This window comes from Rhinichthys klamathensis, unplaced genomic scaffold (genome assembly GCF_029890125.1).
Source record: "Rhinichthys klamathensis goyatoka isolate OS25496 unplaced genomic scaffold, OSU_Roscu_1.1 h1tg000127l_1, whole genome shotgun sequence".
In the NCBI taxonomy this organism is placed as follows: Eukaryota; Metazoa; Chordata; class Actinopteri; order Cypriniformes; family Leuciscidae; genus Rhinichthys; species Rhinichthys klamathensis.
In genome coordinates, this window is record NW_026606664.1 from 1,512,651 (window position 1) to 1,527,316 (window position 14,666).

The 14,666-nt window shown below is 46.4% G+C and overlaps 1 protein-coding gene across 1 annotated transcript in view; it reads right to left on the bottom strand.

Annotated features, from left to right (window-relative positions):
- Nucleotides 1–979: 979 nt before the first annotated feature.
- fgf22 (fibroblast growth factor 22) overlaps nt 980–14,666 on the bottom strand; it is a 39,327-nt gene continuing 25,640 nt past the window's right edge. Inside the window, exons 2-3 of the mRNA XM_056256432.1 lie at nt 9,231–9,334; nt 980–1,244 (exon numbers count right to left, since the gene is read on the bottom strand). Of these exons, the coding sequence (XP_056112407.1) occupies nt 1,050–1,244; nt 9,231–9,334 (299 nt within the window). The 3' untranslated portion in view covers nt 980–1,049. The remainder of the gene's footprint in view (nt 1,245–9,230; nt 9,335–14,666) is intronic.

Here is a 14,666-nt window from a genome sequence, read left to right on the forward strand (position 1 = left end):
TTCACATGCCCTTGTTTGTGCTTGAAGATGCAAAACTCGACTCAGGTCCTCTTGTCCAAGAAGTGCACCTTGTCCTGCACTTCGACCAGCCCGTCCTCGGCCTCTACTTCCTCTGACCCTAGTAGCACGACCTCTTGCACGACCTCCTCTGCTTCGCCCTCGACCACGGTTCTGTCCTCGAGCTGACGATGTGGTACTTGTCTCGGGAGTGTAGTCCTCATCAGAATCAACTATGCTTTCATCAAGCAAACTCTTACATGCATAACATCATATATATGTTATAAATCTTACACGAAATTCATCTACATCACAGTGTAAATTATGGCAATGGAACAACGTGTATCACGCAACCTGTGTTTAGCTTTGCCTTATAGATAACTAGCTCGTTAGCGAATCAATAAATATATATTGTAAAGTTTACCAATATCAATATGCTACTTTGATAGTGAGTAATAAAATACAACTTATTTGTTTAACTTCATAATGATAAAGTTAGATTTTTTTATTTACATGTGTGTCTGACATGATGTCACTACATGCACTCGTTCCTCTACTCTTCGCTCGTCTCAGGTAAATAATGCGTCTTCAGCTCAGCGGTCGGAGTCGCGCGTTCATGTGTTTTGGGGGTGTGGCTTTGGAAGGAGACCAGAAGGGAGGGGGTGAAGTGAATGTAAATAATGAGCTGTCTTTAAAACAGTCGTGAGAGGTCTACAGACACTCGATTTTTATACTTTCTTTTTCAGAGTACTTAGATTTTAATTATGCATTGATATATATAGAAAGTCTAAACAAATTTGGAATTTTTTTTTAAAAAAAATTCTAACCTACACAACCTTTAACTCAACAACAACATTAATACATAACCTGTACATCATATTAACAGCATTGCTTTAAACATTACTGGGTCTTAAGCTGAGCCAGAAGACAGAGTAATAAGTTAATGTACTGTGCGACAGTACTCAGAAAAACAAAACAGAAGAATTTAATAACATTTAATAAGTCCCCATCAAATGCAGATGGCACAGCATTGCTCATGAGGAAGAGTCCAGCTATGTGGGCAGCATAGGGAGGAAATGAGTAGATGGGTGTCTCCGTCTAGCTTTGTGTCCTCTGCGGGGTTTCCCTCGGCCGTTCAGCGACACGAACATCTGCCTCCCCCGGTGCTTCCAGCGCAGGGAGGCGTAGGTGTTATAGCCGTTCTCTTCGATGCGCTCTTTGAACTTGCAGCTGGGGTTGTATCTGACCTGAATTTGGTCAAATGAAGATTTCAGGATGAGTTACTTGTTGACAGCATCAACATATTTACTGTAGTTTTAAGACATGCAGTTATTTATTTTATTGTTTTAGTTGTCCTTTCACAGAAATATTCTTTAAAATGTGGCTAAATTTCATCATGTTATTTTTTACTTTAAGGACTAAAATACTATGTAATTTAATTGATTCAAATCTGCAAATCTGCTGATTGACCTACTAATCACTGGATTTGCCTATGTTTTTTAGTAGCAAGAGGTCCTTTTTATTAAGGCATTATCTGGACATAATAGATTTCAAATATATGCTAAATATATGTTGTAAACAGCAAACATTTTCGGCTTTATATATATATATATATATATATATATATATATATGAAAACATTTGAAAAAATGTTTACATACTGTATATATCATTTTTTTTATATATATATAAAAAATAAATACTGCAAAATGTACTTTAAATGGCAAGACAATACATTTTCAATTGTGAAATATATTTTTATTTAAAAAAAATATATATATAGCCTATTAATACTTTTATTATTAACACCAACAATAATAACTTATTTTTTATATAATGCAAAAATTGCTATAGGCCTACTTAAAGTCTGCCAAATTGGAACAACTAATTTTGTACTTAACCCACTTTAGTTCCCTATCGGTCAGTCACTACAACGTAGGTCAGACTGACCAATAGGAATCTCGCTAGAGAGGCCAATCTACTTCGAGTGAAACTAAAACAAGCCAATGCACATTGGCATGCAATCATTTGCATCAGCTGCGCGTCCTCGTCAGCGCGGGTATTTAACAGCAGCTGTTATGATTGCACACTAGCTTTTTGCTTCGGAGCCAAACGCTTCATGGTAATCCTACAGAGTGTGAAACTTGGCAAGCCTTCGTTGGATCTCTCCTTGTTCGGTGCGGGCGTTACAGCACGGCAGCGCGAGCAGTCTTGTGTCCTCTCTCTTCTGTCTGTCTTTTTTGTTTTGTTTTTTTGAGCAAATTCAAAAAAGCTGTTTTAACAGCTGGTAAGGTGCGCAGTTCAGCGCTCAAAGGCTGTTCTCACAGCCGGTAAGACCTGCCAGCGAGAGAGAGAGACAGCGCACAGACGGGTGCACATTCCCGTCTGTGTTCGCAGTGACTGTTCCCCTGCGTGCTTCAGCACCAGTGAGAGTAGTCCCTAAAAGAGCTTACACAGATAGACAGCGTCTTTAAAAAAAAAAAAAAAAAAGAAAAAAAAGATGACTTTCTATCTGTGTGTTTCTGGATGCGGTCGTTACCTGGGCTCACAGGATGGTCACAAGCGCTGCCTCGTGTGTCTGGGCATTGAACACGCTGAGGCAGCGTTTGTGGATGAGTCATGTACCCATTGTGGGAAGATGACCATCGCGGAGCTACGGTCGAGACTCCTGTTCCTGCAAAGGGGCGGAGTCCCCGTGCCTCTGCCTCGTTCCAATCCTCCTCGGAGGGTTGCTTCGGGCGGGGGCACGGGTGACCTGAGGATCACGGTGAGCGCGTCTCCTTCGGGGAACCAACCCCCTAGGAGCCCTCACCCCTCTCATGCTCCGCAGCCAGTTGAGCTTCCATTGGAGAAAGCTGGACCATCCTCGAGGTGTGTACCGGTTGTCTCCTTTGGGGCTCCCAGTGACCAGATGTCGATCGCTGCATTGGAGGGTGGGTCAGACTTCTCTGCGGACGACGACTCGGCACCGCTGCCTCCTTCGGGGGTGCCAGCGGTGCCTGAGACGGACCCGGAGATGATGGCCATGCTCTCCCGGGCCGCCAACGGGGTCGGGCTCGTGTGGAATCCTCCACCGTGTCCCGAACCCTCGAGGTTGGATGATTGGTATCTCGGGGTGGCGCGTGCTGGTTCTCAGCAACCCACCCCAGTGCCTTTCTTCCCGGAAGTGCATGAGGAGCTTACGGGAATGTGGACGGCACCTTTTACTGCCAGAAACCGTTCCGGTGGCTCCTCCTCCCTCACCACCCTTGATGGAGCAATGCAGCTGTGCCCTAACTCCACTCGGCGCGGAGAACCGTGTCTTCCTTCCCGGGCCTGTAGGTACTCGTCGGACCTATTCGACGAGGCTTACAAGGCCTGTGGGGAAGCTGCCTCTGCCATGCACGCCATGGCGTTGCTGCAGGTCCATCAGGCCAAGGCACTGAAGGACCTGCACGAGGGTGGTCATGATCCACAAGTTCTCCAGGAACTTCGTGCCGCAACGGACCTCGCGCTTCGTGCGACGAAGGTCACCGCGCGGTCAGTGGGTCATGCGATGTCCACCTTGGTGGTCCAGGAGCGCCATCTCTGGCTGTGTCTGGCAGACATGAGTGAGGCTGAGAAGCTCCGGTTCCTCAACTCCCCCGTGTCCCAGACCGGCCTCTTCGGCGACGCGGTCGAGAACTTCGCCCAGCAGTTCTCGGCTGTACAAAAGCAGACTGAGGCCATCAAGCATATCCTGCCGCGGCGGTCAGCTGCTGCCTCCAACCCACCGCCTGCGGCTCCTCAGTCTGCTCGTCGCCGGGGGCGTCCTCCTGCGTCTGCCCCTGCTCCCGCGCTGCAGCCTCCACCTGGCCGTGGAGCCAGTCGCAGGCAGGCCGCCCCGCCCGTCCAGGCCCCCGCCAAGAAGGGTGGCAAAGCCAGAGGTAAGCGGCCCCAGGACGGGCGACCCGGAGATGGAAGGGACTGCTCTCCAGGAGACTTTCCCCCGGAAGAGGGCCGGGTGGAAAATCCTGTGTTTCGTTTTGTTCCGCCGCTGGCCTTAAAACCAGCGGTACCCAAATTTTCAATAAAAGAGCAGTTTCTACCATCTCTGGGTCCGAAGAGGACCCGGAGAGCAGTGGGGGGACAGAATCCTCACCACTCTCATCCGCCTCCTCTGTCGCCAGTGAGCAGCAGTGTGCAGTTCGAGAACGCCACCGAGCCGCCTCCTGCACCTCCTGCCCCGTGGAACCAGGTAAGTGCTGCACAGCACACACAGACCCTGCTACGGGCCGCCTCCCAGAGAGAGCCTCCCGAGCCACGTCCCTGTGTTCCACCTCGCTGCCCCACTCCGGCTACGCCTACAGTCCCTTTGGTCCCGCTTGCACGGTCTCTGAGAGCCTGGTTAGCGCTCCCCAGTCCGTCTCGCTGGCTCATTCGGACCATCAGGCTCGGCTATGCGATTCAGTTCGCCCGGCGTCCCCCCAAGTTTCGGGCCATCCACTCCACTACAGTGAGAGCAGCCGATGCCCATGTCTTGCGTGCGGAGATTGCAGTCCTACTGGCGAAGGACGCGATAGAGCCGGTCCCTCCAGCCGATATGGGGTCAGGGCACTACAGTCCCTACTTCATTGTACCCAAGAAAGGTGGTGGGTTACGACCGATCTTGGATCTGCGAGTTTTGAATCGGAGCCTCCACAAGCTACCGTTCAAAATGCTCACGCAGAGACGCATTTTCGGATGCATCCGTCCCCAAGATTGGTTTGCAGCGATCGACCTGAAGGACGCGTACTTTCATGTCTCGATTCTTCCTCGACACAGACCGTTTCTGCGCTTTGCGTTCGAGGGTCGAGCATATCAGTACAAGGTCCTGCCCTTCGGGCTGTCCCTGTCTCCCCGTGTCTTCACGAAAGTCACGGAGGGGGCCCTTGTTCCCATGAGAGAACAGGGCGTTCGCCTCCTCAACTATCTCGACGACTGGCTTATACTAGCACACTCTCAAGATCAGTTATGCGAACACAGGGACCTCGTGCTCACGCACCTCAGCCAGTTGGGCCTTCAGGTCAACTGGGAAAAGAGCAAACTCGCCCCTGTGCAGAGGATCTCTTTTCTCGGTATGGAGTTGGATTCGGTCGCACAGACAGCGCGCCTCACAGAGCAGCGCGCTCAGTCGGTGCTGAACTGCTTGAACACGTTCAAAGGCAGGACAGCGGTCCCACTGAAATTTTTTCAGAGGCTCCTGGGGCATATGGCAGCGGCAGCAGCGGTAACTCCGCTCGGCTTGCTTCATATGAGACCGCTTCAGCACTGGCTTCACGGCCGAGTCCCGAGATGGGCGTGGCATCATGGCACTCACCGGGTGGCAATCACACCGGCCTGCCGCCAGACCTTCAGCCCGTGGTCAGACCTCTCGTTCCTTCGGGCAGGAGTCCCCTTGGAACAGGTCTCCAGGCATGCTGTGGTTTTCACAGATGCCTCCGCCACCGGCTGGGGTGCCACGTACAACGGGCATGCAGTGTCAGGGGTGTGGACGGCTCCCCAACTGCATTGGCACATCAATTGCCTCGAGTTGCTAGCAGTACATCTCGCTCTGAGCCGCTTGAAAAGGTCGCTACAGGGCAGGGGCGTACTGGTCCGTACGGACAACACAGCAACCGTTGCGTACATCAACCGACAAGGTGGTCTACGCTCCCGTCGCATGTCGCAACTCGCCCGCCATCTCCTCCTCTGGAGTCAGAAGCGTCTGAGGTCGCTTCGAGCCATGTATGTCCCTGGCGTGCTCAACCGTGTGGCCGACGAGCTATCACGAGCTGTGCTTCCGGGAGAATGGCGACTCCACCCCCAGGTGGTTCAGCTGATCTGGAGAGAGTTCGGAGAGGCTCAGGTAGACCTGTTTGCCTCTTCAGAGACCTCCCACTGCCAGCTGTTTTACTCCCTGACCGAGGGAACACTCGGCACGGACGCACTGGCACACAGCTGGCCCCGGGGCCTCCGCAAATATGCGTTTCCCCCAGTGAGCCTACTTGCACAGACACTGTGCAAAGTCAGGAAGGACGAGGAGCAGGTCCTTCTGGTGGCTCCCTATTGGCCCACCCGGACTTGGTTCCCAGAACTCATGCTCCTTGGGACAGTCCCTCCCTGGCCCATTCCTCTGAGGAAGGATCTTCTGACTCAGAGACGGGGCACCCTATGGCACCCGCGTCCAGACCTCTGGAAACTCCATGTCTGGTCCCTGGACGGGACGCGGAGGTTCTAGGTGACTTACCCCCTGAGGTACTTAACACCATCACTTCAGCACGGGCGCCGTCCACGAGACGTGTTTACGCCCTGAAGTGGACCCTGTTCGTCGAGTGGTGTTCTTCTCGCCGAGAAGACCCCCGGAGATGTTCGATAGGGTCTGTGCTTTCCTTCTTGCAGCAAGGGTTGGAGCGAAGGCTGTCTCCCTCCACCCTCAAAGTACATGCTGCCGCTATTTCAGCTTATCACGACCACATAGATGGCAAAACAGTGGGGAAGCACGACCTGGTCGTCAGGTTTCTTAGGGGGGCGAGACGATTAAATCCTCCTCGACCCCCCTCCATACCCTCTTGGGATCTTTCCCTGGTGCTTCGAGCACTTCAGGATGTTCCCTTTGAGCCTCTGCAGTCAGTAGACTTAAAGCTTCTTTCCATGAAGACTTTGCTACTGGTTGCACTGGCCTCTGTCAAGAGGGTAGGAGACCTGCACGCATTTTCGGTCGACGAATCGTGCCTAGAGTTCGGGCCGGGTGACAACCATGTGGTATTAAGACCCCGGCCTGGCTATGTGCCCAAGGTTCCTACCACTCCCTTCAAAGACCAGGTAGTGAACCTGCAAGCGCTGCCTTTGGAGGAGGCAGACCCAGCCCTGGCTTTGCTCTGTCCCGTTCGCGCTCTGCGTATGTACGTGGACAGAACTCAAAGCATCAGGACCTCAGACCAGCTCTTTGTCTGTTACGGAGGCCAGCAGAGGGGAAAGGCTGTCTCCAAGCAGAGGATGGCCCACTGGATAGTGGATGCCATCGCCTTGGCTTACCAAGCTCAAGGCGTGCCCTGCCCGCTCAGGTTGCATGCACACTCCACGAGAGGCGTTGCATCCTCCTGGGCGCTGGCACGTGGCTCCTCGCTAACAGATATCTGTAGAGCTGCGGGCTGGGCGACACCTAACACGTTCGCTAGATATTATAGCCTACGTGTAGAGCCGGTCTCCTCCCGTGTTCTCACCCTAAACGGGTAGAAGCACCGAGAGGCCCGGCTCTGTCGGCTTGCTGCACCCTACTGTGCACCCTTATTGCTCCAGAGTGAAAAACCTGTTGAGTCCTCCAAAAACCCCTCGGCCCGGACATGGCGGAGCGTCCAGGTGCCAGGCCTTTATCCGCTGAATCCTTGAGAACCGGATCTGGGCTGGGTTCCATATGTGTGACCCTACGGGGATCCCATATGTGTATATTTTCCACGGCTGCTCCTAACGGAAGCCCGTGTCTTTCCCTTGGGCTAAGTCACCCACTATCTCATATGTAGTACAGCCTTCGGGCTAGTCCATATGTATTCCCCACATAACTCCTTGAAGTAAGTGGCTTCCGCAGCGTCCTCCTTCCTAACTGAAGGGCACGCTTTCCCAGTGTTATCCAATAATCTCACTGTATGGGTTATTACGGAACAACAGTGACAGATACACTCTGTGTGTAGCCTCCTCCTATCGTCCTTCTAGGCAAGAAGGTGTAGAGGCTTGCATGGGGCGCTGGATGGGGTGCAGCAGCTGTGGCGCTTTGGTAGGGATTCCTATTGGTCAGTCTGACCTACGTTGTAGTGACTGACCGATAGGGAACGTCTCGGTTACATATGGTAACCCTCGTTCCCTGAGGGAGGGAACGGAGACGTAGGTCCCGTCGCCACATCTGCTGCCGCCCGCTGGGGCGGCCAGCTTTTTCAGGTTTGGCTCCTCAGCAAAAAACTAGTGTGCAATCATAACAGCTGCTGTTAAATACCCGCGCTGACGAGGACGCGCAGCTGATGCAAATGATTGCATGCCAATGTGCATTGGCTTGTTTTAGTTTCACTCGAAGTAGATTGGCCTCTCTAGCGAGATTCCTATTGGTCAGTCTGACCTACGTCTCCGTTCCCTCCCTCAGGGAACGAGGGTTACCATATGTAACCGAGACGTTATCTGGAAGTAGTGCTGTGGTTCAACCAAATATATGTTATTGTGCTAAAATGGAACTATACTGCATCTTGCATGTAAAGACTGATATTATACAGTGATAATACTATCCTTACTAATAATGACATTAAAACACATGTTAGGCTTAGTATTAAGAAATGTGCATTGTGCAATAAAGAATTACTCCAAATAAAGTTTAATTATAATATTTATCAGTAAGTTTCAAGCGATTTGTCAGTAAATATGTTAATGGATTTGTACTAAGTGTGAAATGTATTTTGGTAGGTTTTTTTTTTCACTAGGACCCACACCCCAATATTCAGGTCAGCCATTTTGTTGAAGAATTACATTTGGATGCCCAAATCCAGAAAATGTGTTTATGTCCTAGGTAAATCTGAGAGTGAGTAATATCCCAAACATCCCATTGTGTACCCATTACGCATTTGTATTTATCTCAACCAGCCTGTCATTGTAAATCAACCATCACCGTCTCGCATGGGCTCAAAAAGCTGCCTGACGAAGCCAAATGAGCTTTGCCCCTCTGCCACAGCTGGATAAAGCTATTAACTTGAAAAGGACAAAAAGGATGATGACAATAACACTTAGAGTACCGATCGAGGCAGCTTTAACCTACAGTCCGATAAGATCACTGTGGAATGAGTGAATGTGACTAATAATAATCATTCAAAAGAGTAAGAAAAGAAGGGTGCTTAGGCCTCGAGTGATTCCCAAGGTTTGTCATGTTTACTCTGGGGATCGGAGGACAGATATAGCCATCTGTAAGCCATCTTATCATGGCTGGTGACAGATTGCCAGGGTGAGATTTCTCAGAGTGCAGTTAAAATGCACCATGCAATGGGGCGTCTTCATTAAACAAGCCACAAACAACTGTCTGGTGGCACGCACTATCTTCACAAAAACAGTAAGAGACCGCAGATTCCTGTAATGACCTAGTCTGAGTTCAATTACAGTATTAAAAGTCCAAATATCAATTGCTGGATATTCACTGGATGACCCACGTGTTTCAGATTTCTGTGATTCACAAAAACGCTAATACTAAAAGATGCTGAAACACTGTCATTCGATGTACCTACCGATCCGAAGAGTGTTCCCTTTTTGGACATAGCTAAGTACAGGCCGGTGCTGACAGATTTGATGGCGACAACTCCCACACTGACAGATCGGATTTCCATCAGACCTGAGGAGGGGAAAAAGGAACAGAAGTCTGGTTTAGAAAGGGTGAGTTTCTCCATCAAAAGCCACTCTATCATTACTGATTAGAACACAGGCATCCATATGCTCAAGGGATGGGGTTTGTTTCCTCCCAGGACAAGAAAAAACAGGACACACTACAATAGGCCAGTTTGAATGATGCTCTTTGTGAATCCCCGAAGAACAACCTTTCCAGACATGTTTAAAAAAAAAAAAAAAAAAAAAAAAAAATTGGCACTTATGGCATAATGACCGAAAGTGTAGAAAACAACAAAAATGCTAGACTGATGTTATGGCCAGTTTTGGGGGTAACATGTTACGTATAATAACGTAACTTTATACGTATATAAGTTGCAAGTAAGTTAACGCATTTTATTTTTGACAAATACAACTGATTTCAGATGTACTTGCCAATTGTAGCTGACAGTTTGATTCATTTTAGGTTGATCATGCATGTCTTTTCTGTTGTTTGCTCACAAGAATGACAAAATAGGAAACAATTTTGGTCAAATATAGGGTTTTCAAAATGTAAATATATTTATGTTGCATAAAAAAACACTTTAGCTTGGTATTGCCAATATGTTTACACATGCAAACTCAAGTGAATAAACATTTTCAACCTCAACTCATGAGAAGATTTAGCTACTTTTTAAGTGTGCTATTGTGTACGAATTGTTGTGATTAGTGAAACTGTATGATTTGTATATACCTGTATATGGCTTGAATGACAAACTATTTCTAATCTCTCTCTAAAAACAAGTATTAAGCTTAATCCATAACCCACCCAAAAACATACCTCAGTTGGGCGAGAACCATAGGCGAGAACGTACGAAAACGTACAAATGAGGTCTTAAGATTTTATATGAATTTGCAACAAATCAAAATAGTTACAAATTGTCATGACATTTTTTGTCTTTTTGTCACAATCTAAAGAAAAATGTTTGAGACAGAGTTTAAGGGGCCTTTTACTGAATGCATTTTTGCAATCCACTGCTGTTTTCCCATTATTTTTAAGTTTCGATGTATTTTTCAACATGCACACTCAATGGAGTCTCTCACAAACATTTCACGTATTTGATTATATATCTAAGCAATAATTTTTTTATGATCTGGCAATTTAGTTTCAGATTGATTATGGTAGGATGTCCATCAAGCAAAGTTCTTCTAATGCTGTTTTTGCTCTGAAATGGAGGCTGGTGCTTTTGTCGTGACAATAGAACAGATTGTTTTGGAGATGACCTGAGATTGTCCTGAAAATCTGTGAAAAAGACTTGAATGCTTTCTGAGAGTGTTCCTCTCCATTACATCACATACTTCTTAATGTCTGATGTTATCTCTCCAGAGCATCCATTACTTTTTAAGGCTCATAAAAAGCAGCTTAAAAGGGGGGGAAAAAAGACAAAACGCTCCAAACCATTTGGTGTCAGCTGGGGTGCCTCTCTAATACTGCAAGAGGAAACGGTGCAGACAAATCAGCTGTTGGCTTTGGACTGTAAACACTGTAACACATCAAGGTGCTGAATGAGATGTTGACCTAGTGCCAGTTGGGAAATGAACACACACACACAAAAAAAACACACAGGAAGGCAGTTCTGTTGAACACATGTGTTGCAGGTGGCAGACCGAAGAAATTGGGTTTGGGATCCTGGTTAAAGCTTTTCAGCTGTGACTGAATAAACTCTCGCCGTCAGGTTTGAGCAGGTGTAGTCATTTCTCAACAGCCATTTCTTCCAGTTTAAACTCATTGACTAATTATCGTCCGCAACTTTGTGGCACATCCTGGGATGAATGTACTTGTTGAATAATACATCTTTTATTATGATAAAAAACACTGTTCTATCAGAAAATGGAAGCTTGGAACATGGAATAGAAAATGTATTGATAGAGTAATATCCTGGACCGTATGTCATTTCCAATGGGTTTGGAAATGACTGTAAATCACTGACACTGATAAGATGGAAGATACTGCACCAACTTAATGTCCCTATATAACAACTTAGAAAAGTGTGTGTGTGTGTGTGTGTGTGTGTGTGTGTGTGTGTGTGTGTGTGTGTGTGTGTGTGTGTGTGTGTGTGTGTGTGTGTGTGTGTGTGTGTGTGTGTGTGTGTGTGTGTGTGTGTGTGTGTGTGTGTGTGTGTGTGTGTGTGTGTGTGTAACTTAAATGTAACAACTTAGAAAATGCTAGAAAAAAATAGATTATTAAAAGAAAAATTTGAAAATTATAAGAAATTCACTTGGCATACATGAGAAGTCTAGTACAGCTGACAGGCACATAAAGTGGTAAATAACGTCTTTCTTCATATGGGTAACATAGTAACATATCATAAGGACATGCTGATAGATAAGCGCATTCAGGTATACAGCTGCCACCTCATTCAATAATGTTTGTGCTTTGAAGGTCAATATGTTATTCCCTTGCCGTGTTTACAAACATGGTAGCTTTGGTGATGGACGCGTGCAAACAGCTCATAAGACATCCAGCCAGTCTCCCAGATGATTGGAGCTCACATTGAGTTTATGAGCAACTGTCGAGTCAAATGAAAAGCACCGGTGTCTGAAGTAAGTGCAGTTTCTTCTCATTTTCATTATAGCTGCTCAAAGGTGTGAGTCAAGTCCAATTCAGGAAAACATCCTAAATAAAGAACTGATTCAGAGTGGTTTTATTTAATGCACAAAAACGGTATCTTTCTAAAAAAAAAAGATCATTATCATATAAATGATAAAGTTGATACGTCTATTCTTTACCATTATTTGAACCAGCCTCAGCTGAACCACAGTTGCGAAAATCCAATGGATATTCTGTGCAGATTTGTCTAGGTGAAATTATTAAGGTTCTTGACGCATGACCAAACACCTGTAGAGCCAAGTTGGACCTTTATTAATCTTTATTCCCTTTGAAAATGTCCTCTATTGTGTCCTAAGGTCATGATCTGTGGAGTGTTCAAGGAATTAAAATTTTCATGAAAATGCCCAGTCCAACACAACCTAAAAACCTTGAAAGAAATAAAGTACTGCAAAGGTCAATCTTTACAATGCAACTATAGTCCAAATCTCGACAGAATGACTCAAATGAAATGAATCATCAAACACATACAACTGTGAGACCTATTATATCAGTGAAGTAATATGGCAATTTTATTGTGTAGTTCAAGGGATAGTTCACCCCAAAATTTTTATTCTGTCATTAATTACTCACCCTCATGTCGTTCCAAACCCGTAAGACTCTCGTTCATCTTAAATATCTAAGTTGTGTGAAGAGAATCGCTCACTTTATGAACATATTTAGGCTTTCATTCTTTTTGAAGCGTCAAAGCGGTAGTTGCGTAGCTGTCAATGAAGGGACAGAAAGATGAAGATGAACGACAGTCTTGCAGGTTTGGAACGACAAAGGTGAGTAATTGATGTGAGAATTTTCTTTTTCTCCAATAGTTGTTTTCTTTTTACATTTTAATGAAAGAATTGTGCAAGATGCCAGTGAGTGTTGTAGGTGAGAATAATTTCAGATAAATAGCGTCGAGTTTGTTTTCATCGCATCTTCGGGAAACTCGCTTGACCTTTGACATGTTTTGGCCGGAGATGGCAATAAGCTGCTTGAACTATTACAAGCGAAATCCTCATTTCTACAGACTTAGTCAAGTGTTGACTACCCATTCTTCCCATCTCACATGTAACCTCTGAAAGCCCTTTGCATAGTCTTTTTACTCTTTCACTTTTGCCTTAATCTCCCACCCTTTACTTTCTGGAAGTGAGCCCATCTTCAGATCATTCAGCCCTTTTTGACATTGAAAGCAAATCATTTAAAAAAAAAAAAAAAAAAAGCAGGAAGGAGCTCTCAAAGCGATTCCTTTGTCAGAATTATCGGCGGGTGAGAGGAGCAGAAGGAGGAGTTGGTGGAGGACGCGGGATGTAGATGCTGGTAATAAGGAAAGCTAGGGCGGAGGTCAGGAGGTTCCTAAAATTATGTTTCCTTCAACTGGCCCTTTGCTCCCAAAAGGCCTTTGTTACCTACCTGAGATTTGGAAGCTGACAAGGTCTCATTAATGACCCGGCTTTTGTCACACAGAGCAGAGTTCCACCCACATCAATTAAAAGAGAAGCAAGGGGTCGACAGGGTGAAAGATGGAGCTAAGTTTCTCCTGCGAACTCCCTCCCTTACGTGCTTTTTAAAGAGGGTCTTTAATTTCCCAGGTTGCCCCCTCCAGCAGCCCTCTCTGGCCTGTCGCCCCTTCGGGTGAAAGCCTGGGAATCTCTTGTGTCCAACTGGGTGCTTGTAGTTGATTGACGTACCTTTTCAATTTTTTCACAGTTTGCTTTCTTCCTTTAGAGGGTCCTGATGTTGTTTTTTCTCCTTTTCTTTCCTAACCCTTTTCAGATCACAACCTTTTCATGCTGGGTCCTTATTGCTGTGCCTAATGGCCGTGACCAGCACCTTTGATCAGATCAGCCTCCTCCTAGGTGCTCTTGAGCCCAATGAACTCTAGGCCTGTGTGTGTGGGATGAGTGTTCAGGCCGTGAGCCCACCCTAGTCACCGCTGCTTTAAACAGCTTGAGTTTCAAGTGTGCAGGAAACCGCTCTGCCCTACTTTTGGACCATGTTACAGTCAAAATCGAATTTTCACCTAACACCGATGCCCTGGGGAAAGAGGTTATCATCTGATGCTATTCCTAGTCCTAGATGGACATTTTCCGTACTGAACTTGACTAAAAATGTAACCGAGACTTCAGGTAATTTCATAATGGTTTTATTATACTGGTCTCTAGATATGTTTTGGGGCCGTCATTGGATTCAAGTCTAAAGTTTATTTGGTGTTTTCTGTTGGGTTCAAGTAATTTCATAATGGTTTTGATCCGAAAATGTATGTTTATGGTATAACCTAACATTTTACAACTTGTCCTGGCATGAAGCTCCACATTGACCACAGGTGTGGTCAAACAACTTCACTTGTATGCAGAAACGGCTTCTGCGGGGTTGTTAAATTTATGAGCTAATTAACAGCTGAACGATCCTAAAAGTATTCCAGTGAGCAGCTGAGAAGCTCCAGCCTGTGTTTACGGACATGCGTCATAACTATATGAAGTCTCCAAAGGATACAGGCTATGACACACGTCTCCTCTACACTCACAAACCTCTTCTACACTGCTACTCTTTCACTTCTGGAAAACCCCTCCATCCATACACACCACACATATACAGTACATATAATGGCGGATTGTCAAAATGACCCTGTAACCTTAATGGAACTGTCTTAGTATACTAATATAACTTGTCTATGCTCCAGTATTTAGCGCAATTTTCCACCTTGGCTTCATATTACTAT